Source organism: Conger conger, chromosome 7, assembly GCF_963514075.1.
Source record: "Conger conger chromosome 7, fConCon1.1, whole genome shotgun sequence".
Lineage (NCBI taxonomy): Eukaryota > Metazoa > Chordata > Actinopteri > Anguilliformes > Congridae > Conger > Conger conger.
Genome location: NC_083766.1, coordinates 28,020,087 through 28,047,917, shown reverse-complemented (window position 1 = coordinate 28,047,917; position 27,831 = coordinate 28,020,087). Strand labels below are relative to the sequence as shown.

Sequence of the window (27,831 nt, the reverse complement as noted above, 5' to 3'; positions counted from 1 at the left end):
CTCCCCTAGACACAGAGCATTTCTGTCCTTCTGTTTAAAACAGAGTACTGCCAAAACAACCACTGATGAAGCCTGAGGTTTCAGGGAGTCTATAACAGAGGAGATGAGTCAAATGTTATGACAAAGAGAACGCAGGGCACAGGTGCCGATGTAAACAGGCTTAGGAAGGACTTATCCACCATAGGACCAGAACCGTACTCTTACACACAGATGAGAGACATACTGCACTAACATAATGATGGACAGACATCTTGATCTTACTAACAGCTGGACAGACATCCCAACATCCGCCCACAGTTGGACCTAATGTGTGTGTGTATGTGTGATGCAACTTTTCATTATTTCACTGATTAATCTGATTCATGAGTGTGTGTGTGTGTGCATGTGCATATGTGCATCTGTGCATATGCGTATTTGTTTTTATGTGTGCCTGTGTATGAGTGTGTGTGTATGTGTGGGCGTGTGAGATTCCGGTTGTGAAGCTTAGTGTCAATGTTCACCAGAAACCACAATCATAGATTATGACAAAACCACTAGAGAAACTATTTTTGCAATTATTTATTTTTGAACCACTACATTGAAAGGGTACCTGCTTGTAAATCACATATCTAACATCTAATCTTACCTCTGCAGAGTTCACCAACAACAGCGGTGAATCTTGTGTGTTTTGAGCAACACTGTCACAGGTGCATTCTACCGAACAATGTGGAGGTAGAGATTTTTGCAAACCTGCCATCTTTATGCTGAAACATGCCCTGGAATGGATGATTGTTTTGTTACGGGGGTGAGGTGGATAAATTGGGATAAAGCCACATGTTGCACAACCTAAAACATAGACTGACAGGTTGAAACTGCAACCGAGTATCTGCTCTGTCATTAAGATCCGCTCTTTGGTAGTGAAACTCTGAGGGGGCCCTGACTGTTTGACAGCTAGCCAGCTCTACCAGGCACTAGCAAGCAGGACCTGCAGCAGCTCATGCTATTGTCATTTCTGTCTTTCTGTAAATCACTAAAAAACAAACATGGTCAATACAGCACTAAATGCCTCATCTGCAGTAGCTGAGTGTGCCAGTTCCAGTGACAGCAATACATGCCCATGCCATAACACCATGTTTCACAGATGGGTGAGGGTGTTTTAGTCCACCATACTTTCTTCTTTTCATCACTTTCAGGCTAATACTCATCTCATCTGTCCATAAGACTTTGTTCCAGAGCAAACAAAGAGTTTTGCATGAACAAACTCTAACCTTTCTGTTCTTATGCTGATGCAGCCTAATCTTTACTTTAGTCTTTGATACATCTACACCTACATCCTAGAGACATTTAAAAAGGGTTTTGCTTCACAAGTGAAAATATTATTTGACTTCCATGGTCTAGCTGGTTGTTTGCTATTGCTGAGCTCACCAGTGCATTCTTGCTTCATACAGCTTTGGCAATGTCTCTGATCAACAGATGCTGATTTCTCAGCCTGATGGCTTGTTTTACTACCATTGATACTTATTTGGTCCTCATGTTGAGAGACAACAGCAACAGACTCCAAATGCACATTCCACAACACACATCAACTGTTAACCTTTTGTTAACTTCTTTGTGTATGATAGAATGGTTCAAAACTAGTCAAAAACAGCTAAACAGCCAATTGTCCAATTACTTTTGTTCCCCTAAAATGAGAGAATGAGATGGTTGTAAATACTCTCAAATTAAAGATAACCCCATGCACTTCAACTTCATATTCATTGTTTTAAATCAAATCAAATGTGGTGGAGTACAGAGCCACTGTCCGAATACTTTTGCATTTAACTACTCTCTTAATGAGACCCCATACATCCTGATAAAATGCAGGGTCCTAAAGAAGGCTTCAAGGTAAATAAGTACAAGTGGAGACATAATCACCCTTGTACATTTTCCATCATTTCAGCAATTTACGACTTAAACATCATTTCGTCATTTCGGTAATTTACAAGTCTTCCCATTATAGTGTTCCATGCCATAACCCCTGGCTATCTCTGACAGCAAATATTTTGAGCAGCAGGAATATGCAAATCAGAGAGGCAGGCCGTGGACAGAGACCAGATTCTACTGAGGAATTTTCCGCAGGGTGACCTGCTGTTGGGAGGAGCTAACCGCCAAAGCAGGCCCCGAATACACTCATAGGATATATTGAGGGGGAGGGGCGTGGTTTGGCAGAGGCATAATGCAAATAATCTCACCAAATGAACAGTTCCATTAACATTATTCCCTGTAACACATGTCGTTTGTCTCAGCATGCAGGCTTTGTATGTGCAATGTTTGGGACAACTATTTTTTTGGTTATATACCAGAACCACATTCTGGATGTTCTGTTTTAAAGATTTGTGCCTAAGGAATTCTACAGAGCTGTAGGGATTCCATTCAGAGTTGAGTTATGTGAGCTGCTTCAGGGGAAACCCATTGCCTTCACTGTCAAGACTGGAATGTCCACCACACTTTGCTTCCTCCCACCTCAAATTAACGAATTAACTTCCACCCACATAAAATATTCCTCTGTTATCATTTACTTTATGGCAAGGCTGGCCAATGCTGTTCATGGAGATCTACCGCCCTGCAGGTCTTCATTTCATCCCTAATTTGGCACACCTTGATATTCCACTAATTAGCAGCTCAATGAGATCTCGAGCTGTTGAATGAGGTGTGCTTTGTTAAGGTTGGAGTGAAGACAGCATAGTAGATGGAACGGGGTTGGGCAGCCCTTCTTTATGGCAACTTGGCAACTCTCAAAATGAAAGCCCTGAGCTCAAAGAAGATCACTGCCATACATCAGCTCCCATCACCCCCCACCCAGGTCTGGACAGGAACTGAACTTTATTCTTTAACAGGGAACCTCGTGTTCCTCACTCAGTGAAAGAATTGCCTTTCTTGACAACGCCACTGAACTCGAAACAACAAAACTAACGGAGGTTACACATGCATGGGCATGCTGCAGCTTCAGGCAGCTATGGAACACCGCTCACATGAAGCAGACCAAATCAGCTTCATTAAGCTCTGAAGACACTGAAGTACCTGGTGGAATCACTTTTTCAACATTAAAAGTGGTAATTAAGCCACAAGATAAAGACGCAATGCTTATTTAAATGTATAAAGAGGAGACTAACATGGTTCCTTTTGATGTCAAATTTTATAAAATAATTGCAAGAACAAAAGCTCTGACACAGAAAAAATGTTTCTGTATGGATATTCCGTCCAAGTTCACTTCTGAGTTAAATGGCCATTAAATGGCCATGCTGCTGATTGGTTGAAATGCAAAATGCCATGTTAGTTAAGCAATAAACATGGTCTCCAAGGGACTACTGTAGTGGCCGGTGTAATGACTTTGTTCATCCTGTTATTATCAGCTACTGGACAAGTCATTTGGTAAGGCCTGTCCCAATGTTCCCCTTGAGCATAAACAGGTCTTTCATAGTTAACAAAACTGAACCGCCATAATGAGACTGCTCTCTTGTCAGTCCTGAAGAAAATTCCATTCCAGCAATTACACTCATGTGGTTTGCATATTGAGCCCCCAAACAAGGAATATTTGCAAACTGAGCTAAGAGCTGGAGGGCATGAGTTCTGTGTTTGTGCAGTTGGTGCACCTCCGCGGAGCGAGACTGTGAAGTACGTGTGACCTTTAAAATAATAATCTCCAATTTCAACACTCAAAGCAAAGACATGAATTATGGATCTGGCCCATGTTCAGAAGAACTACGGAATTTTGATGATCCCTCAAGTCAAATCAAACAAACACCTGTGGTAAACAGCCATTAACAAGAACCCATGCATAAAACACAAAACTGATTTTTAACCTTCAACCAATAACCTTGGACTACTATTATTTTATCGCCACATTTCTGGATGAATGATCTTTTGGTTTCAACCACACTCCTCAGGCAATAGCCACAGAGAATCAACATTGGACAGAAGCAACTTCTCCTTAACACATTGAGCACAAAAAGAGCCATTTTCAAAATTTATCAATGAACCAATAAGGAATGTAAACTTTGAAAAAACTGTAATGGCATAAATTAAAAAAGATTATTATTCACTAATAATCAAGGGTTTATCAGGGTAAATCACAGGCTGTGCTGCTGGTCTAACACTCCCACCCACCTGTCAAGATGACAGGGCCCACTATAGTATAATAATAATAATAATAATAATAATAATAATTTGTTATTTAGCTAATGCTTTTATCTAAAGCAAAAGTTGATTAGACTAAGCTGGGGACAACAGCTGCGCAGATCTTATCTTGGCTCCACCACCAACCTTCTGGGTCCCAGTCATGTACCTTAGCAACTAGGCCACAGGCTGCCCCCCAACCTCATTCACATTGATTTAAATAGATAGCTCCCTTGTGTGCAGGTAAGAGCACTGCTCACAATCCTGCCCAGTGACTCTGATTCATCATGAAGTCGGTTGACGACACTATGCTGGTAGTCCTGCTTCGAGCCCTGCGGGAAGTGTGTATGTGCATGTGTGTGTGTGTGTGTGTGTGCGCGTGTGCGTATGTGTGTGTGTGTGTGTGTGCATGTGCGTGTGTGTGTGTGTGCGTGTGCGTATGTGTGTGTGTGTGTGTGTGTGTGTTTTCTGTGCATTGCCTATTTATCCGAACTGTCTTTCTCAAGCCAAGTTCAGAAGTGGTTACGTACTGTATATCAATCTTTTAGCTTGTGTAACATTCTTTTCTCCAGTAAACACACAATTAAATGATGAAATACAAGCCCAGGACAGGCTTGGGCACAACATTAGCGTCTAAATATATCAGATTTAAAAAGACTTCCATCCCTCCTGCATTTGGCTAGAATCTGACACATCTCATCAACTGTTTTTGCATACTTTTTCTGTCATTGTGTGTTTGTGTGTGTGTGTGTGTGTGTGTGTGTGTGTGTGTGTGTGTGTGTGTGTGTGTGCGTGTGTGTGTGTGTGTGTGTGTGTGAACATGCACGTGTGCACGTGAAAGAAAGTATTCAGAGTTACTGTTACTAACTCTTATAGGTAATTTGATGAAATCCAATCTATTAACCTCCCTGCCAACTGCCCCTTTGTTGAGAGGAGATCAGTAATTTTGGTGTATGAGATGAGCTGCATGCTGAAATCTACCTTTAAGGCCCAGGTTGTCCCTATTCACAGAATCTCAGACACAGTACTGATGTATTAGTTGGACTCCTTGTGTCCCTTAACTTAGCTTTAAGCCCCATGAGGAGTATGCAGTTGACAAAATGTCAATTTCTCTTTGAGCGTGTGTGCAGTAAACATGTAATTTCTATCAAACAAAACAGAATAATAAGAAAGTACTACATGCCAAAGAACATGTGTGGTGTGCCTGCCTTCTTGTCTCAGCAAAGGTAATTGGGAGTAGTGGGGGCAAACAATTAGACGAAATAAAAGTAAATAATATTTGTCTGTGCGAGGAACTTATCTCTGACCTACAGTACAAAACATGCCCTGCAGGGGGCATCGCAGTCCCTACACTCCACACCTGTCACTTAATCACATGCCCCACCCCTCAGCAGATAAACCTGCAGGTTAGGGTTAATTTTCTACCCTTTATTTAGACATCTTATATCATAAAATGTCATAAAGCAAACATACAATGAAACAGATAACCCTGATTACACTCTTATGATTGTAGTAAATTATAAATAATTGATTTTTATATGAAACTCACAGCTATCTCGCGTTAAGAAAAAACAAGCAAGCGACAAACTGCGTTTTCACCGAGAAAATTATAGCTTTAACAACGCAGGTCAGTGGATTGAAGGAATGAAATGGCCGACCTGTCTAACACATTTCTCTCATTTCCACTAATTTCTCTTAAAAGCGACAGGTGAAAGTGAGACAACACTATTAAGTGTTCTGATTATCTAAAACCACCTTCTGGGCATTATCACACCAAAAATAGCGCTCAACATGACACTCAAAGTTATTCTGTAACAAGCAGCAGCCTTCCTCCAAAAATACCAAACAACCAAAAATATGCACTAAAACATCTGACATTGTAAGTTTAAAATAAAATCTAATTGGAATTAAAGGCATGGTTTGAACTGCGAAGAACCAAAACATTATGGCTTGTGTATGCCAACAGAAATTAAAATAAATACAGCGTCGTTGAGAGAGGGAGATTGGCTGACATTTTCGCTACCCGTGGATATTCATTCGTTTTACTACATTAAACACATGGATACACGACATATCACTTCTCTTCACATGCGAGACAACTTTAAGAAGCCTGCAGCGGTATCACGTCTTAGGGGAATTCAGTGTCTGTTTAGGTTAGGTTAACTTAATTCATCGATCTTCTATATATGATGATAAATCGTCGAATAGGCTATTCTCCGAAAAGTTACGTAAAACTTTCTCTATAAAAAGGTATAATTATAATATATTTAATTCAATCATTTGTATTGTACATTTACGATAATGCTCAATGAAAACTTAAATCCTATCAGTTGTGTACTTAGCCTACTGTAACATTCGAGTTAACGACGTTTCCCAGAAGTATGGGGTAACCCATAAATTTAAAGTTATAAGTACCATACATTCAAAATATGAACATAGTAATATTGCATATGGTATAATTCGTTTTAACCCCAATTAGAACGCACAGCGCAATAAATTATCCTTACTTCAACTTTGCACATTCTTTTGAGCATGCACTGAACTCGACAGTCCGATGTTATTTTTTTCAAAATTAACATGTTTCAATAAACTACTATTCATATAAGCCTTAAAACAGTGTAAGTCTGGATATCACTGACAGTGGCTAATGCAATAGCCTACTTATGGCTAAGTGACAGTCAGGACATCAATCGGACTTACCCCGTGCGTAGTTTCAACTGCCAAGACAACAACGAGCACGAAAATTCTGTAAATTAAGAAAAAAACAAATCAATATTATTTTGTTTTGTATATTATTTATTTTCGCAAGCGAGCGATATGATATAAATTATTCTGTGGCAAACTACTAATGATTAACTGACATAAGCAGGATATTTTATTTACCAGCACTATACGCAGTATAAAAGCAGCATACTCATATTTTATAGGATACTATCAGGATATGGAATGTCAATCAATAAATTTGCACGCACCCGAATTTCATTTTGCCTTCTGCAGCGTGAAACTCCGGTGTCTAGCCGATAGCCGCGTCTCACTTTCTGCAGTGAGAAACGGTCCACCAGACTTCACTCCCGTTCGCTAAAGGATCCACTATGCGGTTCTCCCACTATCGCGGAAGCCAACAGCAACTGAGGAGAGAGTATGACGCAAATATTAATCGATGTTAGGTGCGGGATTCAGGGACAGATACGCTTGTAAAACACTGATTTGAATGCTCTGAAAGACGGAAAACGTAACTCACCAAACTTCAGAGGTCGGAAAGCTCACCCGCTTCGCCAACTTGATTCCAAAGCGCGCAATAAGCGGCGTGGGCATTAGAGGGGGGAGGGGGCGGAGTCTCCCGGGGGATGAGCGATACACCTTTCCATGTTTTCAGGCACTCTTATTCGACCAGTCCACAGTTTCTCGCACGTTGTTGCGTTCTTCTTGGAATGAGGTACCAAACCTAAGTGAAACGGACAACGAAATTTATTCGTAACAATAACAGCCCCATATGCCACCATTTCACCTTACTAAATAAGTTACACCAGGTGACATTTCTATCAATAAAAAATATCTAGGTTGTCCCCATAATACAATGATATAGACAGCTAATTATCCTCTCGAATACAAATTGGGATAGCTTTACCTTATAAATACTTATTTTATTGCATTTACATAGCATTTTTCCTCTTGCATTTACATTTCGGCCTGGTATTGGCGTCATTAATTGGTTTACTCCAGTAATTCGTTTTAAGTGTATGTCACATCTGAACAGTGAAAGGAGAAGTTTTTTTTTTTTTTAATGTTTTTATTTTCTTTATATAATTATATCAAAGATACCATTATATTTTAATTGTACATCAATGTGACACACTGTGCTGTCATAAACGTTATACTGCAACGCACTTTCAGCATATTTTGTGTCAAAGTTACTAATTTTGTGCTGTATCAAGTATAAAATATGTGTTACATGTGTTACGAAGGGAGACTTTGAAAAAAACTGTGTTGAAAGTAACACAAAATATTTTGTATTTAACTAGACATGAAGGTGTGTTTAGAAATACACGTTATTCGATGTTTTTTAACACACCTGTTTGAAGAGTGTCAAACAGATGAAAACTTTCAAGGCACAATTCAAGTGACTAAATGTGCCTGTAGAATTATGCACTGAAAATTTTTTAAAATAAAACTACCTAATAAACTATAGAATAAATTAAGGAAACGTGATGCTGATGTGGTTTAGTGTTATTAGGTACATCAAGCCATTTTGACATTAATATATGTACAAATCTCGGTCTCAACCATTCCGTTCATTCCATCATTTGCATGTTGTGCATGAAGAATGTGAAAGATAATTTAAAATGCAAAATTCAAATCATACATCGCCTGCAGAGTCATGTCTAAGGTATGCTGCCTTTCTCCTAAGTAGGTAAAACGGCTGTAAATAATAAGATGGGGTGGGCAAATGTGTCCCAATCCGCCTCAAGCAGAAACCTCCGTTGAATGATTGCACATTTTCATTAGGAAAATTGATATATTTAAGGACTTAATTCAATACATATATAATACAAATATGAACATAATTGTGTGCATTATATGAGCAACTTTACAATGATGGCAAATACACAATATACGCATTTTGGGGTGGGTGTAATTAGGGACTACTTTTGCGCATTGATCACACACCACAAAAAGTAGTTCCAGTCAACAGGTTAAGTGGCAGCGAAAAACTTAGGTGCAGCGGCAGAAGAGAACTGGCACAAGATAGTGAGACTGGGAAGTCTAACTATCTGCATACTTTTGAACGTCTTACGTTTTGAACTTTACATTTAAGATGATAATTTGAAGAATATTTCAAGTACTATACAGGTACTAGGACTAGTGCAAGTGCTTAGGACTAGTACAGTGATAGTGCTGAATTACTAAATATTTCTTAATATGAAGAATACCAGCATTAAGAGTATGCAGACACTTGTCCTGGCTCTGCTTTTCACGACCCTCTCCTTTGGGGTGCGGGACTCCGAAGCAGCGGTGAGTGAACGGTCATGCGCAATTTATATTTATGGACTCGCTATTGTATCGCCTACTCTACTAAAGTTGAATTAATACCGAACAATTTACCGCTTTAATTGTGAGGAAAGTGATGCAGTTTTATCTAAAAATTCAGTATATAATCGACATTGATTTTGTAGTTTTTAGGTCCCACTGATTACATTTCTCAAAGTTGTGCTCATATAAATTCTACATTTTTATTTTAACTCTCCGGAACTTTTTTCACTTGCATTTTTTCCAGGGCTCAACGCTGGAGCAGCGCATATTTTATTAAATAGGCATGTGACATGAGTTTGGTAAACATAATACTTGCGATAGTAACCTATATCTTCATCGTCACCTTTTTAACGAAAGTGACGACTAACTTACCATAGGCTACGTTTTAATATGGCACTCAAAAGTGGGAAGAAATAGGCTATGCAGACTGACGTTTTATTTAATTGTCGTTTTGTGTGACAATAATCTGTGATTATTATTCAGTCCGGGAATGCATCATTGTGCATTTTATGTGCTGCGATGTAGGCTACTGTAATCGCTGCGTTTTTATAGCGCGCAATGAAAAGGTAAGTGAATAACGTTCAGCGAACTGAAAGGCTTTAAGGCGCATGAACAGTTTGCAGGAGCTATTAGCTACTCTCGAAGACAGTAAATTATATTATTAACTTATTCGTTTTTAGGCACTAATATGTGAACATATTTATAAGAAGGCATAACCTGCACGTATCTCTTATGAATGCATGGTTACGGTGGTGTTATTGGTTACATTGCCATTGGAAGTCTTGCGTCTACCTTAAAAGTGGCACGTCCGGTATAGCTAGCATACATCTTTCATTCCGTGTTTTTTACACAAAGGTCATAACGTGTAAATATGTGAACAAAAAAGGCCTTATTACAAAATAGGCCTACATTCATGTTATTTAATGAATTGGGTGTGCAGCACAGCATCCATTTAACTCAACGCAATGTCCATGGCATACATTTTAACATAAACCTGGTATACAGAAACATTCACAAAATTACCATTCTATATGACTGCCAAGATCAAGATTCTCCTGCCCACCCGAAGGGGATCTGGTCCGTAGCAGGGGTAATGACGATCCACCAAATATGAGTAAATTTGAAACATGAACAGCTACTCCTGATTGCAAGGGGCATAAAAGGGGGGAGTTGGTTCTTGTGACAAAAATATATTTTACGAGATTAACATGTAGGGTTTTCGAGTGCAGTGTAAATCATGTATAGCTGAAAAAATTGTTGAACTTGAATAGCAATGTCTTGCCAAAGACAGCTGCCAGTCACCCTGCGTGATTGGAACCAATGACACAGTTGCATCTTAAGTGTCATGTATCTCTGTTGTGATTGGCTGTTGAAAGGGGGAACAGTTTGAGGGGTGGGGAGTTAGGCGGAATTCCCTTTCTGGGAATGAGGAAAAAGGGTGGATCTTCTGAGATGGTGACGGGGAGGTGTGGTGCAATGCACATCTGTACAGTAAGTTTGCAGATAGAGGTTCGCTGCAGCTGTCCAGAGGCTCAGCCCTCCTGCTCCGGCTTTTAGAGACTGCACCATGCAGACTCCATTTTCCCATCAGTGTGTTCTTTTTTATAAAGTCATTGTGTCACGATCTGGAGCCACCTTCTGCCAACCCTATTTTAAGCTCCCAACCATTCTGACAAAACTCCTGCAGGTCTTGTGTGACCTGAAATCTCAATGAGGGCCACAAGCTGTTTAGAACAACTAGATGGTCAGATATATATATCAGAATATTATTGTTTATATGTTTCCCACAATTTGAAATACCCAAACTTATTGACTAGCCACACTTAATACTGAAATCTCCTCTATTAACACAGGAGAGCACAGAGAAGAACATACTCTCCTCCAAAATGGCTGATGTCAAACAGCTGATGCTTTTTTTCACACAGCACCTAACACATAGAGCATGTACAGGTGTGAGCTGGTATAAGACAGTCCCAGCTAACACAAGATGTCATGTTTTGCTGTCATGAACCTTATCAAGTTGTACTGAGTGGCTCAGGCACTTGACTTTTGAGGGATTTCAATGCATGATTTAAGCTTTTTTTACCAATGTTATGTCCACAAAGCTCTGGATAAGGGCGTGTTGATGGATAAGATATCAGGTATTCAGGCATGGCTTTGGGAGGCCAGTTGTGCTAGGATGTGGTTTTATTGTTTGGGTATTTGGTCACGATGGAAACATTAAGATAATCTTTATCTTGATGCCAGGCTGCGTGTGGTTCTGTGATTTTGTGTTTGTTTAAAGATGAAATGTGGATAATGGAGCTCACAGGTGTGTGTTTCAAGGTACTTGTTTACAGGTGTGTGTTTATAGGTGTGTGTTTTCAGGGGCCTGTTCCACAAAGCAGTATTACTGTGTTAGCTGGATAATTGGACTCGGACTCGGTGAGTTAAACTCAGACCCTGCCTAAATCTGGAACATGGACTGATGTAAAAAGAGCCGTTTCAGGTTTTACTTTAAGCTGTTATTTGGCTAACTCAGTAAATCCTGCTTTGTGAACAGGCTCCAGGTGTGTGTTTCTGGTGTGTTTATAAGTGTATGTTTGCAGGTGTGTGTTTGCAGCTGTGTCTTATAGGTGTGTGTTCAGAAGCATGTGTTTACAGGTGTGCTTCTATAGGTATGTGTTTACAGGTGTGCCTCTATCGGTATGTGTTTACAGGTGTATGTTTACAGGTGTATATTTATCGGTGTGTGTTTAGAGGTATGTGTTTACAGGTGTGTCTATATAGGTATGTGTTTACAGGTGTGCCTCTATAGGTATGTGTTTACAGGTCTATATTTATAGGTATGTGTTTACAGGTGTGCCTCTATAGGTATGTGTTTACAGGTGTATGTTTACAGTTGTGTATTTATAGGTGTGTGTTTAGAGGTATGTGTTTCCCGGTGTGTGTTTATAGGTTTATGTTTACAGGTATGTGTTTACTGGTGTGTCTTTATAGGTGTGTGTTTACAGGTGTATGTTTACAGGTTTGTATTTATAGGTGTGTGTTTAGAGGTATGTGTTTACAGGTGTGTGTTTATAGGTTTATGTTTACAGGTGTATGTTTACCGGTGTGTGTTTAGAAGTATGTGTTCGTAGTTTGTGTTTATAGGTGTGTGTTTACAGGTGTGTGTGTGTGTGTTTCCAGGTATGGGTTCATAGGTGTAGCCAATAATTGTGATAAACTGAAAACGTTAGATTCATTTGTAGGGCTTAGAATGTGTCACTATATATTTACTGATTCATAATATAAATATGTTGTTTTTAGTGCATTGGGAATCTATATTGTCTGGAATAATGGGTATGTATCATGATTAAGGGGAGTGCATCAGGATTAATGGGTAAATAATGATTGAATAATTCTTGTGCTATATGTGGATGTGCAGCATCTCTGTATGAGTCTTCAGCCACTCAACTGGGATTTTTCTCTCGGGCTGTGGATGAATATGGGATGACTGGCAATGCACACTGACACAATCAGCTGTAGTATGGTACATATAGGCTTAATCCAGGGTGAGACCTTTCCTGGGATCCTGTAACTACAGAATAGAAAGAGAGCAGCATGAAGCCTGGTCCCGGTTTGGACCCGGCCTGCTGCAGCTCTACTGGGACTTCAGCAGTAGATGCATGATTAAGTGTGCATTTATAGAGCCACCTCATTTCAAGTGAAGAAAGTGAAGTCCTGGTTCTGGTTGAAGCAAAGGTGGTGTCTCTCGCTTTTGGAATATAGAAATAAGACCAAATGGGCTTGTGAGTCTTGGACTGTTCGTAGTGGCACATAATGCCAAGAACAGTGACCCTTCATATTTGTGTGTGTGTGTTGTACATGTGTGGCAGGTATAAGTATGTTGTTTTACGGAGAGCATGCGTGTGCTTTTACTAGATGAACCCTGATCTGTGATGTTCAGTGAACCGCTCCAGACCGCTCCTGACTGTGGTCAGTGTCTGACATTTTTCACATTTCTGAGTAAGTGTGCCTCTGCGACCCCCCACTGCCCCTCTCCACCTTTCACCTGCGGACATAGTTAACATGAGGCTCCCCCGTGACACCGCCAACCTCCGGCCCCCCTTCAAGGCTTCCCCCTTCTGAACAAACACACATCAGACGTACTGCTGTCGCCACAAGAGGCAGATGGTGGTAAAACCATTGTCTACTCAAATGGGGAGTCCAGCGGCACAGTAACTTTCTTTGATTTGATGCCTTAGTGCAGCGGTAAGAGCAGCAGTGTGGAGCAGTGTTTAGAGCAGCAGTGTGGAGCAGTGATTAGAGCAGCAGTGTGGAGCAGTGGTCAGAGCAGCAGTGTGGAGCAGTGGTTAGAGCAGCAGTGTGGAGCAGTGGTCAGAGCAGCAGTGTGGAGCAGTGGTTAGAGCAGCAGTGTGGAGCAGTGGTCAGAGCAGCAGTGTGGAGCAGTGGTCAGAGCAGCAGTGTGGAGCAGTGGTCAGAGCAGCAGTGTGGAGCAGTGGTCAGAGCAGCAGTGTGGAGCAGTGGTCAGAGCAGCAGTGTGGAGCAGTGGTAAGAGCAGCAGTGTGGTTTTGTGGTCAGAGCAGCAGTGTGGTGTAGTGGTCAGAGCAGCAGTGTGGAGCAGTGGTCAGAGCAGCAGTGTGGAGCAGTGGTCAGAGCAGCAGTGTGGAGCAGTGGTAAGAGCAGCAGTGTGGAGCAGTGGTCAGAGCAGCAGTGTGGTGTAGTGGTCAGAGCAGCAGTGTGGTTTTGTGGTCAGAGCAGCAGTGTGGAGCAGTGGTCAGAGCAGCAGTGTGGAGCAGTGATTAGAGCAGCAGTGTCTTCTCGTGGGTAGGGCAGCTGGGAATGAACACTTGAACAAAGCTTCACCCTGAGGTATGTTTTTCACAGTATACCTGTGTTACATTTGTTTGGACATGCCCAATTGAATCCCAAGAGACGGATTAACGCCTCGTCGGCAGCCCAACCTCACTACTGCCCTCTGGAGGATGAATGCCATTTTACTGTGAATTCATGCACTTGATTCAGAATTCAAATAATCTTGGAATAACGTAGTCTGGGTCATTGTGTGCTTTATAACCTAGTGCTTTTAGCATGCTGAAGGCATGGTTTTCAGAGTGTTGCTGGAGGTGAAATCACAAGCCCTGGCCAGCACTGGGACACCCTGGAGGGGTCAGAAAGTAAAAGTCCTGCCATGTGTTTCTCCCACCCTCAGCCAGCTGATTTCACTCATTAGTTCTACTCTTGGCTGAAAAATTGTGTTAAATAACAAATCTAGGTGATTGGAACAAAATTGGAATGGACTTTTACTTTCTGACCCTGTGATTTACACCTCTGGTAATGGAGTGGCGTGATTATCATGCTCAGTTACCCCTGGAGCTTGTGGGAATAACATCTAGCCTCATAATTACAGATATGGGAGGCTTTTAAAGAACTGCGGCCCAAGCAAGATCCCTCCGGTCTAAATACCTGAATATATTAATCATTGTGCATCAAGTGTCAGTGTGCATAATTACCCAGGCTGAAGAGGATTAATTTCTTCTTTGATACAAAGGAAGATTCAATTACACTGTGTTTATTTCTGGCTGTTTTTTGACATATTAAATTCATCAGAACAGGTACAGTTTAGCACAGTGAGCCTGATACTGCATAGGTGTGATACGTCCTGGCTCAATGGCACCACCTACTGCACCTCTGAATAACTACAAGCAGAGGTGAAAATCTCCTTGCACCTACTACTGTGCTCAGTTTACTGTGAATGAAAGATGAGGCATTACCAAAGGGTTTAGCAGTTATTTGTGCCTTTCTAGTGATTGCGGAATGCAATAAAATTTTTAATAACATTAAAGTAATTAAAGTCAGTAACAGCATCAACATTCTACCTCTGAGTCGTTTTAAATAAATTTAACAAAATGTTGATTTGGTCAAATTAATTTAAGTCTAAAATGAATGAAGAATTTAATTCAGATTATCTGTAACGCATTTTATGGAGTGAAACCGAGGCACTGAAACGGAGAGAACACATTGCGTTCCGCTGGCGGATGCCACATGTGACCGCGCACAGCTTGGCTGTGTGAACTCAGGCAGAAGTGACAACATGAAAACCTGTGAAAACCTGGCAACGCCTGTGAAACTGTCTGGCTCCCATAGCAGGCTATAGCCTGCACCCATGCAGGCATGACTGAAAACAAAGGGAGTTTGTTCTTGAGATTGCTGGCTCTCTGATTTAAGGGTCTCTTTTTTAAGGAGCTGTTAACTCTTCTCAGTATCCAGGGGTGTGGTTTCCGAGCCGCTCATTGGACTTGAAACCAAGGAATCCGCTTGAGTGCAGAGGCATTTCTGCAAATTAATGAGCGCAGACACCCCTGGATACCAATATGAGCCACTGCCCTGTTAACACAGGAGACTTCAGGGCCAGAGAGTCAGCAATCCTGTTGGCATTGCTCTATTGTGTTCATCAACGCAACACAGACCTTTATTTCAAGAAGAGCTATGAATCAGGGATATTCTCAAATTGGTCTGGTCTGGGATCAGCTATCTGTATTATGCAATGGAAAGCTACGACATGTTTTAGTTATCTCATTAAACATCTGTGTATCTGTCGGTGTTTGAAAGATAAATGCCGTGTAATTAACATGGTTAAAAATGAGTTTACCTAACATGAGAATGGGAACCATGCATTAAAATCATGCATCTGTGTACTGAGACTGTTGTTATGTTTTATCGCCCATTTATTCATAACTATGTTTATTAGCTGTAAATACCATTCACAAATGCACTCTTCATTATTTTGACTATATCACCTATCAAAAGTACAGCTGGGAGGTTAAGGGAGCCTTCTTTCTACAGGAGGCTGATTGTGGAAACCAGTTAAATTGCTTTCAGTCACTTTCAGTCACCTTCAGTATGCAGTAGGTAGTAACCTTGTAGCCCGAGGCTACCGGTAATGCAGCCAGAACACAGTGTATGTTCTACCATATACAAGGGCACCAAACCAGAGTAACACTGTACAGACTCACTTAACATCATGAGTACATTAGAATAACCATGTATCAGCAATGTTAGTGGACCTGGATCAGCTCATTCAGATAACAGTAATGTTTGATAATGTTTTAATATGACGAGACTATCTAAAAAGAGCTGTGGCTCTGATTGCTTCTCTCTCTGACCCCTCCCTCTCTGATAGGCTTGTGCGGGCTGTGTAGGCTGTGACTGCAGTGGTACAAAAGGAGTACGGGTGAGTACACACACACACGCACACACACACGCACGCACGCACGCAAGCACGCACGCGCACACACACACACGCACACACACACACACAAGTATGTACACGCGCACACGCCAACACATACAAACTCACATACATGCACTCACACACACATACACACACGTATGTACACATGCACATGCACACGCGAACACATACATACTCACATACATATATGCAGATGCAATCACACACACATACACACGCACACACACACACATAGACCATGTCCTCTTTTTGAGACCTAAAATATAAATCCAGGCCTAAATTCCTAAAGATGTCTGGGATTGTGTTCTGCTTGCTCCATAGACCATAGGCTGTATAAATGAACAAGGGGCCTAATATTATGTTTGTTTCCTACACTAGGTGTTGTTAAGTAAGTCATTATCTTATTGCGAGAAAATTACCTTACTTTACTGTGCCACAGACAGGAGCAATCCTGGTGCAGTGGAAATATCTCCGTGAAGATTGAATATTTTGACTGGAAGAAAAATAATTTAATGGAGATTAGAAACACACCCAATGAGGCCACTAGATTAGAGACTTTCATTTTCTTAAAGAGAAAAACATTGAAAGAGTTTGAACAGCTATTATATTGAATTAAAATAATATATTTGTTTGTAAGTGGAAGAAGAGAATAAAGGGAAGGAGTTGCCTTATTTCTGAGGCAGAATGGCACCCAGCCAGCACTCTTAATCTGACGCAGTCGTTCACTCGATTTTACGGTGCATTGTGGGATATTTCTAGCTCCCTAAAATGTGAGTAAAATGTTATTTTTGAATTCGGTTTAGTCGTTAGTGAATAGGGAGCCATTTCAGACAGAGTCCGGCCCACCATAAGGAAAGGCTTCAAGTGATAGGATCATTTCAGTGTGCATGTTTCTTTATTTCCAGAGGTGTAAAGTTCAGGTTCAGAAAGTAAAAGTCCTCCCCAGTATTTTGTTACAATCACCTGAATTTGCTAATTAGCACAATTGTTCAGCCAGGAGAAATAATGGGGCTTGTGAAAATGAGTGAAATGAGCTGGCTGAGCTCTGAGCTAATGGCTGGAAGAAACGTGGCACACACATTTACGTTCTTCCATCTCTGTTAATTTCCAAAGAACTAGAATTCTTCAGAAAAAGTAAAAAATAATTTATTTTAATGTGTGTCATGGCTCCTAAATGACTGCAGAAAATAAAAGTGCAACTGGGTGTCGTTTTATTTGAAAAATCAGTACAAAAGGGGATGGTTTTAAAGTGAGTGCCACTTGAGAAACCAGTGGTGTGGGGGGGGCGACATGGGGGCGACATGGCTCAGGCAGTGAGAGCAGTCGTCTGGCAGTCGGAGGGTTGCCGGTTCGATCCCCCGCCTGGGCTGTGTCGGAGTGTCCCTGAGCAAGACACCTAACCCCCAAATGCTCCAGACGAGCTGGTCGGCACCTTGCATGGCAGCCAATCGCCATTGGTGTGTGAGTGTTTGTATGAATGGGTGAATGAGAAGCATCAATTGTACAGCGCTTTGGATAAAGGCGCTATATAAATGCCAACCATTTACCATGTTCTCACAAACCTTTTTTAACCACACCAGCTTTCTCCTTTCCTTGTACAGTGCTGAGCCGAGCTGGCTTGGCCTTTAACCTTGTGAAGTGGAGATTTTTTTTTTTTTTTAAGATATTTTTTAGGCCTTTTTCAGCTTTATTGGACAGTATATAGTATAGAGAGACAGGAAGAATGGGAGCGAGAGAGAGGGGAAGACATGCGACAAATGTCGGACGGTCGGATTCGAACCGCCGACGTCGCGGCTCACAATGAGCATGCAGTCAGTGCTCAACAGGCTGCGCCACCGAGACACCCCAAGCGGAGATTTTTTGGAATGCTTTTTATTTATTATAAGTTCTATGAAAAAATATTATTTGCAAACAAAAACTATCTGGCCATACACTAAAATTGCGGCAATATTGAAAAATCCTTTAAAGGGAACATCGACTGCAGTATAGCCAGTCTCCACCAGATGGAGCCACCTTGGCAACACATAGGTTCCGTTATGTTCTGACAGCAGGGGGCGGGCGTGCCTTGTCCTAGGGTGCTGTTACATCCATCCACCAGCAGAGGGTGATAATCGCCATAGATAGGTGTAAAATGTCAATGTTAATAACGGGCTCTGTGTACTTGCTGCTTTTCTAAACATTACGCCTCATTATTGCAGTCTTATTTATTTTTAGGAATTCAGTTTTTTATGATTTTATATGCAGACATTTATTTATTTTATTTAATTTAAAGTCACTCTCAAATGTCTCACTCAAATGCATGCAGCCACTCAAATGCACACACACACACACCCCTCCCATGCACAAGCACGCACACACAAACACACACACACACACACACACACAGACATGTTATCACAGGCACTCACAGCTCAGTGTGGGTTCTCTTCCACAGGGTGAGAGAGGGCCTGGTGGCCTACCCGGCCAGCCAGGGGTACCAGGGTTCCCTGGCCCAGAGGGAGGCGTTGGGCCCAGAGGAGAGAAGGTAGGGGCTCTAAAAAAAGGCTTGCACCCACGCACACACTCACACACACACACACGCACCACAGTTCACACCATCACTCACTACTGAATGAAAGCCCAACACAGATGTGCACGGCATTACCCCGTGTCTGTTGGGTGTGTGCTGTGAGCAGGATGTGAGCTTTCTGTGTGTGTACCATTCTTTCACACTCTTCCAGTGAGTCACACTGGGTTACCATGGAAATGGCAGAGCGAAAGCATGCGATTGGTTAAAAAAAAAAGCTGCTAACATAACTGATTCTGCAGAGGTTGCCACAGCAACAGTGACGCCGACACCTGCAGTGTGACACGCCTACCTGATCTCTTTCAGGGTAACGACGGAATTCCAGGACCATCCGGCCCAAAAGGAATCAGAGTGCGTATTGGTGGATGGTCTGTGTGCTGGTGTTGAACAGAATATGCCAGCAGTAAAAATAACTTGAATGTCTGAACTTCTCTGCTCTGGCAATAATGATCAGTACTGATCAGATAAGACTGAAATGAAATTGTCGCTTTGGATTACACCTCACACACAGGATGTGATGGAATGACATCTTTAAGCCCTCCACCCTCATGAGGGGAGCATTCCACTACTCGAAAAATGCCTCCTCCCTTACTCCACTCATCCCCTCCCCGCATACTTCCAGGACTCGAGCGGAGGAAAGGAGGAAGCTTCTTTTAGTATTGGGATGCATCCATGGTATTTAGAAGTCTGCTGTCTAGCTTTTCTGGAACCAATTTATATCATATGCAGTGTCTAAAATCAATTCTCCCCAAATGAACAGTTCCAATGTACAATTTTCAGGTTATTCATTTGGCACAAGCGTTTAGCTAAAGCAACTCACAGACACAGTATTCATATGAGAAGCACCACTACCGCTGGGGATTGTTAAGTTGCAATCATAGTGTCACCAGCAAAATGTCGGAGGTTTAAATAGAAACAACAAGGTTCTCTTCACCCCAAACTTTTACAGTCCAGCACCTACAATTTTGACAGCCCAGTTTCTCCAAATAAAGTGTTATCCAAAATTACTACATCCCCAAATTACATTTCACACTGCTATCAGCTACAGGGCATTCTGGAAAATACTTATTATACAGAAATATTTGTAAGTTATTATGAGCTGTAAATTAGTCTGAGCTCTGTAGTACTTCTGGTTGATTTTTTGTTTTAAAGATTTCTTTGTATGCTTTCAAAAACATTGTTCCCTCAGATTCTCTTCATTTATAATACCTATAATTTGCTGTACTAGATGTGTAGTGAAATGCTCTATAATTAGCTTTAATGATATAGAGATTACTTAGTGTAGTACTACATCCCTGCTCTAGTTTAGTGCATCGATACTTGCAGTAGTAATGGCAGCCTGTACTGGAATCTGTGAAACAAATCTCCTTGCAGTATGAGATCATGTTCTTGTTCTATGAGTCATTATTACAGTACATTACTGGTATTTACTGTAATAGACACTCCAGATCAACTGACATACCTTTTTGCATAGCGTCCAGTTGGATATATAATGATGCAATTTAGACTAAGTACTTTGCTCAAATGTACACTGTCATTGTGCTGCCTGAGATTCAAACATCCAACTATCAGGTTACTTAGGCCCGGTTCCTTAAACTTTACATTACACAAGTACTAGTGATGATATTGTATTCTTCATGTTGATACCTATGCTATGATATTGCTTACAGTATTGTATAATACTTATAGGGGCCCACAGGACTGCCTGGTTTCCCAGGAACCCCAGGAGTGCCGGTGAGTTTCTTGTTAAGGCTGTGCACTTTCAAGACTGCACTCTAAGGAGAGATGTGTCATTTTTTATTTTAACACATTTAGAGAGGGACAACACATGCTGTGTTGATTTTGACACAGTAAATGTGTAAGCCATTCATTTGAATGTGCTCAACGACTGTGGTTGGGCAACACAAAGGTTTGTTGCTTTTCTTTTTACTTTTTTTTGTTTATTTGGAAAATATATATTTAATCCTCTGAAAGTACACATTGAATGCAAATGCACAAGAATTACTCGCATATAATCTTTTTTTTTTTAAGGATTTTCAGTGGCCAACACATGAACATGCCAACTGATTCTAGAGTATTCTGGTGTGTCAAAAGTGTTCATAATTAACACAAACTGTATCAAAGCACTCTTGACACAGCATATGTGTAGAAAAAAATCTCTTCTTAGTGTGTGGATAGAGACAGCAGTCGCTCATTTGGCCAAAGCTAGATAAGCTCTATGCCCCTCTCTGTTCCCCACCTCTTCCTCTTACACCAGTGTCCTGCTTTATTCTCCTCCGTCGCTCTCTCTGTTTACTATTCGCTCCATCTTTACTTACCTTTTACTGTCATGTTTTACTCCTCCTTCATCTGTCCACGGTCTCCGCCCTTCTCTGTGGGTGTACGGGGTGTAAATGAGCCCTGAGGTAAGGGCTCTGCCCTGCTTGTGCTCTCTCCTCCACAGGGTCTGCCGGGACACGATGGGCCGGCCGGACCGAGGGGTCTCCCAGGGTGCAACGGGACAAAGGTGGGTGCCCGGCTGATAAGCAGTGGGAAGGGGCCTGCGTCTTCTTGAGCCTGTGCTGACGGAGGAGAGACATGGGAGGAGGGAGGAGTGAGAGATGGAGGGAGGAGGGGGAAAGATTCAGGACTGACTGACTAGTGCTGCAAACCATCACCTCGCTGGTCAGGACCTGCTCAGGCCTCATTGCTGATGTTAGCCGCTCGCTGTACTATAGGTGCTTGTTTATTAAGCATTCATTGCTTATTCTTTGTCTCTGACAATCAATTTTTGTCACCAGAATCCTCACTTTGCATGTTGGACAGCTCCTTAGCAGTATGTGATCTCAAGAGTTATTATCAGGGACATGCTCATCATCCACAGCTCTAGGTGGCACTGCGGGCAAAGATTATCTTAACCCCATAAACACTGAAACAACAGTGAGATAAGATTATCTTAACCCCATAAACACTGAAACAACAGTGAGATAAGATTATCTTAACCCCATAAACACTGAAACAACAGTGAGATAAGCTTATCTTAACCCCATAAACACTGAAACAACAGTGAGCTGTCAATCATTGTCTCATCTTGACCAATTAAAAAAGGACCAGCCAGGTTCACCTATTACTGCCCAGTCCAGAGTGTACTGCAGTTAGGAAAGCTTCTTGTGAAGCCCCTTTGCCTGTGGGTATGTGTAGATTGAGGCATTGAAGCATATGACACTAGTCTGACAGGAAGGCATTTCCATTCTGTGGTCTGTTCGCGTGATAGAGAGGAAATCAATACTCTTCTGAGGTGCATGACAGATGTTATACATTACATTACATTACATTACATTACATTAATGGCATTTGGCAGACGCTCTTGTCCAGAGTGATGTACAACCACGAGCAAAGTGCATACCCATAACCAGGGATAAGTGCACTGAAAGACCCTAGAGGGAAGTACAATTTCAACTGCTACCTGTACAACAAAGATAAGAACTAAGGCCTATTTGGTCATCGGAATTATTATTTTCTTTTTTTAATGATAATACCGCGCCTCGCAAATATATGAATAAACAGCTTACCTAGACCAACAAAACTAGCAAAGTTATTATCCTAATGACACAAATAAATAACACAAGTAAAGACAGCAGTTAAGATTTACAGGGAGGCAGGGAGGGGCAGGGAGAGGTGCAGCTTGAAGAGGTCTGGCAGGCAGTTTAAGACCAGACTAGCTGCTGCATTCTGGATATGTTGGAGGGGTCTGATGGCGGATGCTGGGAGGCCAGCAAGGAGAGAATTGTAGTAGTCTAGGCGGGACAAAACCATTGCTTGGACCAGGAGCTGGGTGGAGTAGGGGGTGAGAAAGGGGCGGATTCTCGGGATGTTGTATAGTAGGAATCTGCATGACCGGGTCACCGCCGCAATGTTCTCAGAGTGGGACAGTCTGTTGTGCATCAGCACACCGAGGTTCCTTGCACAGGGTGATGGCATCAATGAGGTATCCCCTAGGGAAACGGAGAGATCCAGATGGGGAGAGGTAAAAGCAAGAATGAAGATCATTTCAGTCTTACCTGGGTTAAGCTTTAGATGGTGGTTGTCCATCCAGCTGTGGATAGCCCTCAGCAGAGATGCAGGCTGAAACCTGTGTGTCAGATGGTGGGTGTGAGAGGAAGAAATGGGTATCATCAGCGTAGCAGTGGTTATAATTGTTATAATTGTTGTGTGCTGTTTGTGCAGGGGGACGCTGGGTCTTCTGGCTATCCAGGCCCACAAGGCCTCCAGGTGAGAGATCCCTCCACCCAAACTGTACTCGTACTGCTTTACAGAACACCAGGCCATAATGGTGCCAGCACTGAAACCTGAAGTTTCGCTCAATGCAGTGGAAATGTTATATTTAGGAAAATATTTGATCATTTATAACAAAATGTAGGGAACTCTATGGTAAATACACAAAAATAGATTATTAAAATGAATGGCTTGCCTCAGTATTGAGTATATAGTACTTCATGACCACCATACACAGTCTCATGTGATTCCAAGGTCATTGGCTATTTAGATTTTGTTCTTGAGTCTGACTAACCTGATACAATTATTTTCTTTAGGGTCCTCCTGGTTTTCCAGGCCCCAAGGCAAGTGTTTTTTTTTATAATAGAAATTGATTTTGAGTAAATGTTGGCTGTGTGTTTCATTCCAGTATAAGTGTATCCCCTGTGGTTTTGTTCTGACTGGCTGCTTCTTCTCTGGTAGGGAGATCCTGGTGAGGTCTTGGGGACGCCAATTTCTTCTACAGGGAAAGGAGAGCCTGGAATTCCAGGTCAACCGGGAATTCCTGTAAGTTCATATGACTGCATTCACTGAAATAAGACATACAGTATATTAACTGAAATCAGGTCTCCGTTGACGGAAATAATAGACATATTCACCCAATTCCGTCACTCTGGAACTTCTGGCTGAGTCTACCGGATCAGGTCACACTCCACCCCTGAATCTTGGCATGATGTGTCGTAATATTGTGTGATGTCATCCACTGCAGTCCGATAGTACTGTAGTAGTCATTTGCACATGTCATTGATTCTTGTTTTTGTTTTTAGTATTTCAGCACCTACTATAAATGACCTTATGGTCTCTGTTTTTAGGGACCAACAGGACCTCCCGGACTAAATGGTCCAATTGGCCCTCCTGGCCCGTCAGGTTATGAGGTAACACACAACCATTTCTTGGGGTACCCCCATTTCACACTTTACACTGCCATGTTTGTGTGGTTGGGATAGAAAGATCATGTGTTTAAGGGAGTCTTTGGCTGTTACTTTGGTTTAAATGTACATTATTTTTGGATAAAATCTAGCCTATTCTGATGCTGCATTTCTCTTTGCACCAGTTTTAGTGTGGAGATGTTTTGAGTAAGAAACCCACTTCATGTTGTTTTGAGTAAGAAACACTTCAGCTACAGATAGTATGTGCAATCAGTATGGACATCATCTATGAAATATGTCAATGATTTGAATAATACTTTGGCACATAATCCCTGAATTGTCTAATACTATTCGTTGTTGGCTGGGTCTTTATTGCACATGGATGAAAGGAGCTATGTAAGTATTGCTCACTATGCTCTGCTGTTGTTCTCAGGGACGTCCAGGGCCACCAGGTCCTCCAGGGCCCAAGGTATGAGCAGCACACCCCTGCCTGACCCCTCTACCAATCAGTCATCAAACATCCGTACATCTGCTGTAGCCAGCTTTCAGTCATCAAACATCCGTACATCTGCTGTAGCCAGCTTTCAGTCATCAAACATCCGTACATCTGCTGTAGCCAGCTTTCAGTCATCAAACATCCGTACATCTGCTGTAGCCAGCTTTCAGTCATCAAACATCCGTACATCTGCTGTAGCCAGCTTTTAGTCATCAAACATCCGTACATCTGCTGTAGGCAGCTTTCAGTCATCAATCATCTGTACAGTTACTGTAGAATGTACCCTTTTCTGACCTTTGTGTGTTTGTCTTGCTCCACAGGGTAACATGGGCCTGAACTTCCAGGGTCCAAAAGGAGAGAAGGTAGGGCAAACACGGAGGGATTCCTTCTCTGTACTGTATTTTTCTATATTACAGTATGGCTTTTCCATCTACAAGACATACAGTTGTGTTCAAATAAATAGCAGTGCATGAAAAAAAGTGAATAAAGTGCAAATATTTTTTAATAGCTTTTAGTTCCATATTTCTAATGTGGTGGACACATTACACATTCAATTCCAAATCAAACACATTTTATCAAGTCTGCGTTATTTTACAGGAAGCAAAGAAAAGGAAATATTAATGAAATATTAATAAAAAATGACAGTGTCAACATTTTTCACTTCAAACTCAAACACTTACTTTATATACTGAAGAAATCTTTCAAGATTTAACACTTTAAATTACTGAACTAATATTTAGTTGCATAACCATTGTTTTTTATAACTGCTGCGCGTCTGCGTTGCATCGAGTCAACCGACTTCTGGCCCCTAGCAACAGGTATTTCAGCCCAGGATGAACAAACTACATTCCACAGTTCCTGTGAATTTTTGGGTTTTGTTTTAGAAACTGCATTTTTAATGTCACCCCACAAGTTTTCAATGGGGTTGAGGTTGGGGGATTGAGTTGGCCACTCCATCACCTCAATCCTTTTTGTCTGGAACCAAGATGTTGCTCGCTTACACGTGTGTTTGGGGTAATTGTCTTGTTGAAACATCCATTACAGGGGCATCTCTTCAAGTATTTTAATGTATTCAAACTGATCCATGATCCCTGGTATACAAACCCAACACTGTAGTATGAAAAACATCCGCATACCATGATTTTTGCGCCACCATTCTTCACTGTCTTCACAGTGTACTGTGGCTTGAAATCAGTACCCGGGGACTGACATACTGTCGATGACCACTAAACCCAAAAAGACCAATACGAACTGCTGAGACCATCCCGGAAGTTTGTTCGGCTCCCACAAAAAAACTGAAATCTGAAAACTTTGATAAATCCCCCATTATTTGTGCAAATCCGAAGAATTTAAGGGGAATTTAGTTTGGCTCACGTTTGATAAATGAGGCCCAGCATTTGGAACGGCCCATTTTACTTATCAATTCAGAAGGAAATATATTTTATAACAATGTGTGAAACATTTGCTTCCCTTCTTCCTTAATAAAGGACAATTAATGACACCTGTTTTTTCACAGAATCAATGAATTCTCTAATTAAACTCCACACTGCTATTATTTTGAATACGCCCCTTTCAATGAATGAGTCAATTACCCAGAACCCAGCAGTGTGCATGTCATGACAGTTGGGTCTGTTGTTTTTCTATTACACTACTACATCTACAAGTAAATTATTTGCCATGCATAAATATCACGACTACTAATAACAGTGGTTTATCAGGTTACTGATGTTGTACTGCTATTTTCTTTAACACAACTGTATTTTACATGATAGAAGTGTCTTTTGGATGACATAGTTTATTTTATTCCTTTCTATTGAATGTCTCTTGTTGTGTATGTTTCAGTATAGTAGATGATATTGTTCTTGAGATTGAGACCCGATACATATTTCCCCTACAGTGGAAAAAAATTAATTGCCTGGTTTTAGCAAGATATTGAGCCAGTAAATAAGAACACTTCTAGCTTCAGCAAGTGTGGATGACCCGTTTAATGTTAACAAGCAGGTTACCATTAAGACAATCTCAAATATAAGAAGAAAAGAATGCACAATTACTAGATCAAACCTTTCGGGCCATATATGCTTGTCACAAAGCGTCTAGCACTGCATCAAGCCTGGATGTAGAAACCTCAGAGCCTGCTGTCCCTTGTTTCTACTCTATAACACTGTTTCGAAAATCACGGTCCTCAAGGGCTGAGAACTGCTGATTTTCCTCTTCCCTTTACCTGGGAATTAGTAGTGATGACAGTCTGGTTAATCAGCAGCACTAATTGTTCAGTTAATTACTTGGGAGGAAGCAAAAGCAGGGCCAAATTTGGATTTGAGGGCCAGATATGAGGATCACTACCTGAGAGTTTCTGCCTCTACTTCATGATCTAGCTGTTTCACACTAGATGAATCACAGAGATGGTATCATTCATATAACTCCATTGCTGTGGTCCCTCATGTCCGTGTGTGTGTGTGTGTAGGGTTTGCCAGGTCCTCCAGGTCGTCAACTTGAAGAACAGATAAGGCCATGGGAGTATGATGTACAAAGAGGTGATAAGGTAAGGTAGCCTCTCAGTGTCTACAGTACATGCGTGTACAAGTTGAATGTCTGTTTCATGTATTTATTCTGGAAAGAACATTGTACTTTTGTATGTTCAACCATTTTTTGCTATTTTACTCTCCAAAATAAATAAAACAAGCAAAATGTTTTGCATTCTTTACATTCTCCTATCTGGAATGTCCCATCATCCCAATGTCGGTACAACCCCCCCCCCCCCCCCCCAGCATGATGATGAGAAAAGTAATTTAATAAAATACATTTGGAGATTTCGTGTTGTGATTGGGATATACTGACAAGAAGTCTGAAGTATTTTCCCCTTGTCTCTTTTATCCTGTATTTGAATAATCTATGAACATTCATAAAGGCACAACAAAATGTTTATGTGAATCTTGTGTCGCCGTGATGTGTTCAGCATTCTGCTATTATTGTTTCAGGGAGATCGGGGGTTGCCTGGCCAGCCTGGGGACCCTGGCATCCCTGGAAATCCGGTAAGCATTGTGTAGTATTTACATACAATAAATGCTCAAAGATATGGCCCCTCAGTCTTAGACACACTGCTCAACCAAACCATTAATTGGCATTGGAATTTATTCCATTACTAGCACTTCAACCTCATATTCAATGGCCAATGCAACAAAATATTTGCCTCCCAGTCCCAGCA

The 27,831-nt window shown here is 41.4% G+C and overlaps 2 protein-coding genes across 3 annotated transcripts in view; one reads left to right on the top strand and one right to left on the bottom strand.

Moving 5' to 3' along the window:
- Positions 1-7,429, bottom strand: part of LOC133132218 (collagen alpha-6(IV) chain-like) — a 60,807-nt gene extending 53,378 nt beyond the window's left edge. For both annotated transcript variants that reach the window (XM_061247515.1, XM_061247516.1), the window contains exons 1-3: positions 7,376-7,429; positions 7,107-7,262; positions 6,835-6,880 (exon numbers count right to left, since the gene is read on the bottom strand). In XM_061247515.1, the coding sequence (XP_061103499.1) occupies positions 6,835-6,880; positions 7,107-7,117 (57 nt within the window). In that variant the 5' untranslated portion in view covers positions 7,118-7,262; positions 7,376-7,429. The remainder of the gene's footprint in view (positions 1-6,834; positions 6,881-7,106; positions 7,263-7,375) is intronic.
- A 1,441-nt stretch (positions 7,430-8,870) lies between these two features.
- Positions 8,871-27,831, top strand: part of LOC133132219 (collagen alpha-5(IV) chain-like) — a 43,161-nt gene continuing 24,200 nt past the window's right edge. Inside the window, exons 1-14 of the mRNA XM_061247517.1 lie at positions 8,871-9,147; positions 16,331-16,381; positions 18,837-18,926; positions 19,275-19,319; positions 20,658-20,702; positions 21,412-21,474; positions 23,175-23,219; positions 23,540-23,566; positions 23,685-23,768; positions 24,074-24,136; positions 24,564-24,599; positions 24,947-24,988; positions 27,091-27,168; positions 27,605-27,658. Coding sequence (XP_061103501.1) covers positions 9,055-9,147; positions 16,331-16,381; positions 18,837-18,926; positions 19,275-19,319; positions 20,658-20,702; positions 21,412-21,474; positions 23,175-23,219; positions 23,540-23,566; positions 23,685-23,768; positions 24,074-24,136; positions 24,564-24,599; positions 24,947-24,988; positions 27,091-27,168; positions 27,605-27,658 — 816 coding nt within the window. The 5' untranslated portion in view covers positions 8,871-9,054. The remainder of the gene's footprint in view (positions 9,148-16,330; positions 16,382-18,836; positions 18,927-19,274; positions 19,320-20,657; positions 20,703-21,411; positions 21,475-23,174; positions 23,220-23,539; positions 23,567-23,684; positions 23,769-24,073; positions 24,137-24,563; positions 24,600-24,946; positions 24,989-27,090; positions 27,169-27,604; positions 27,659-27,831) is intronic.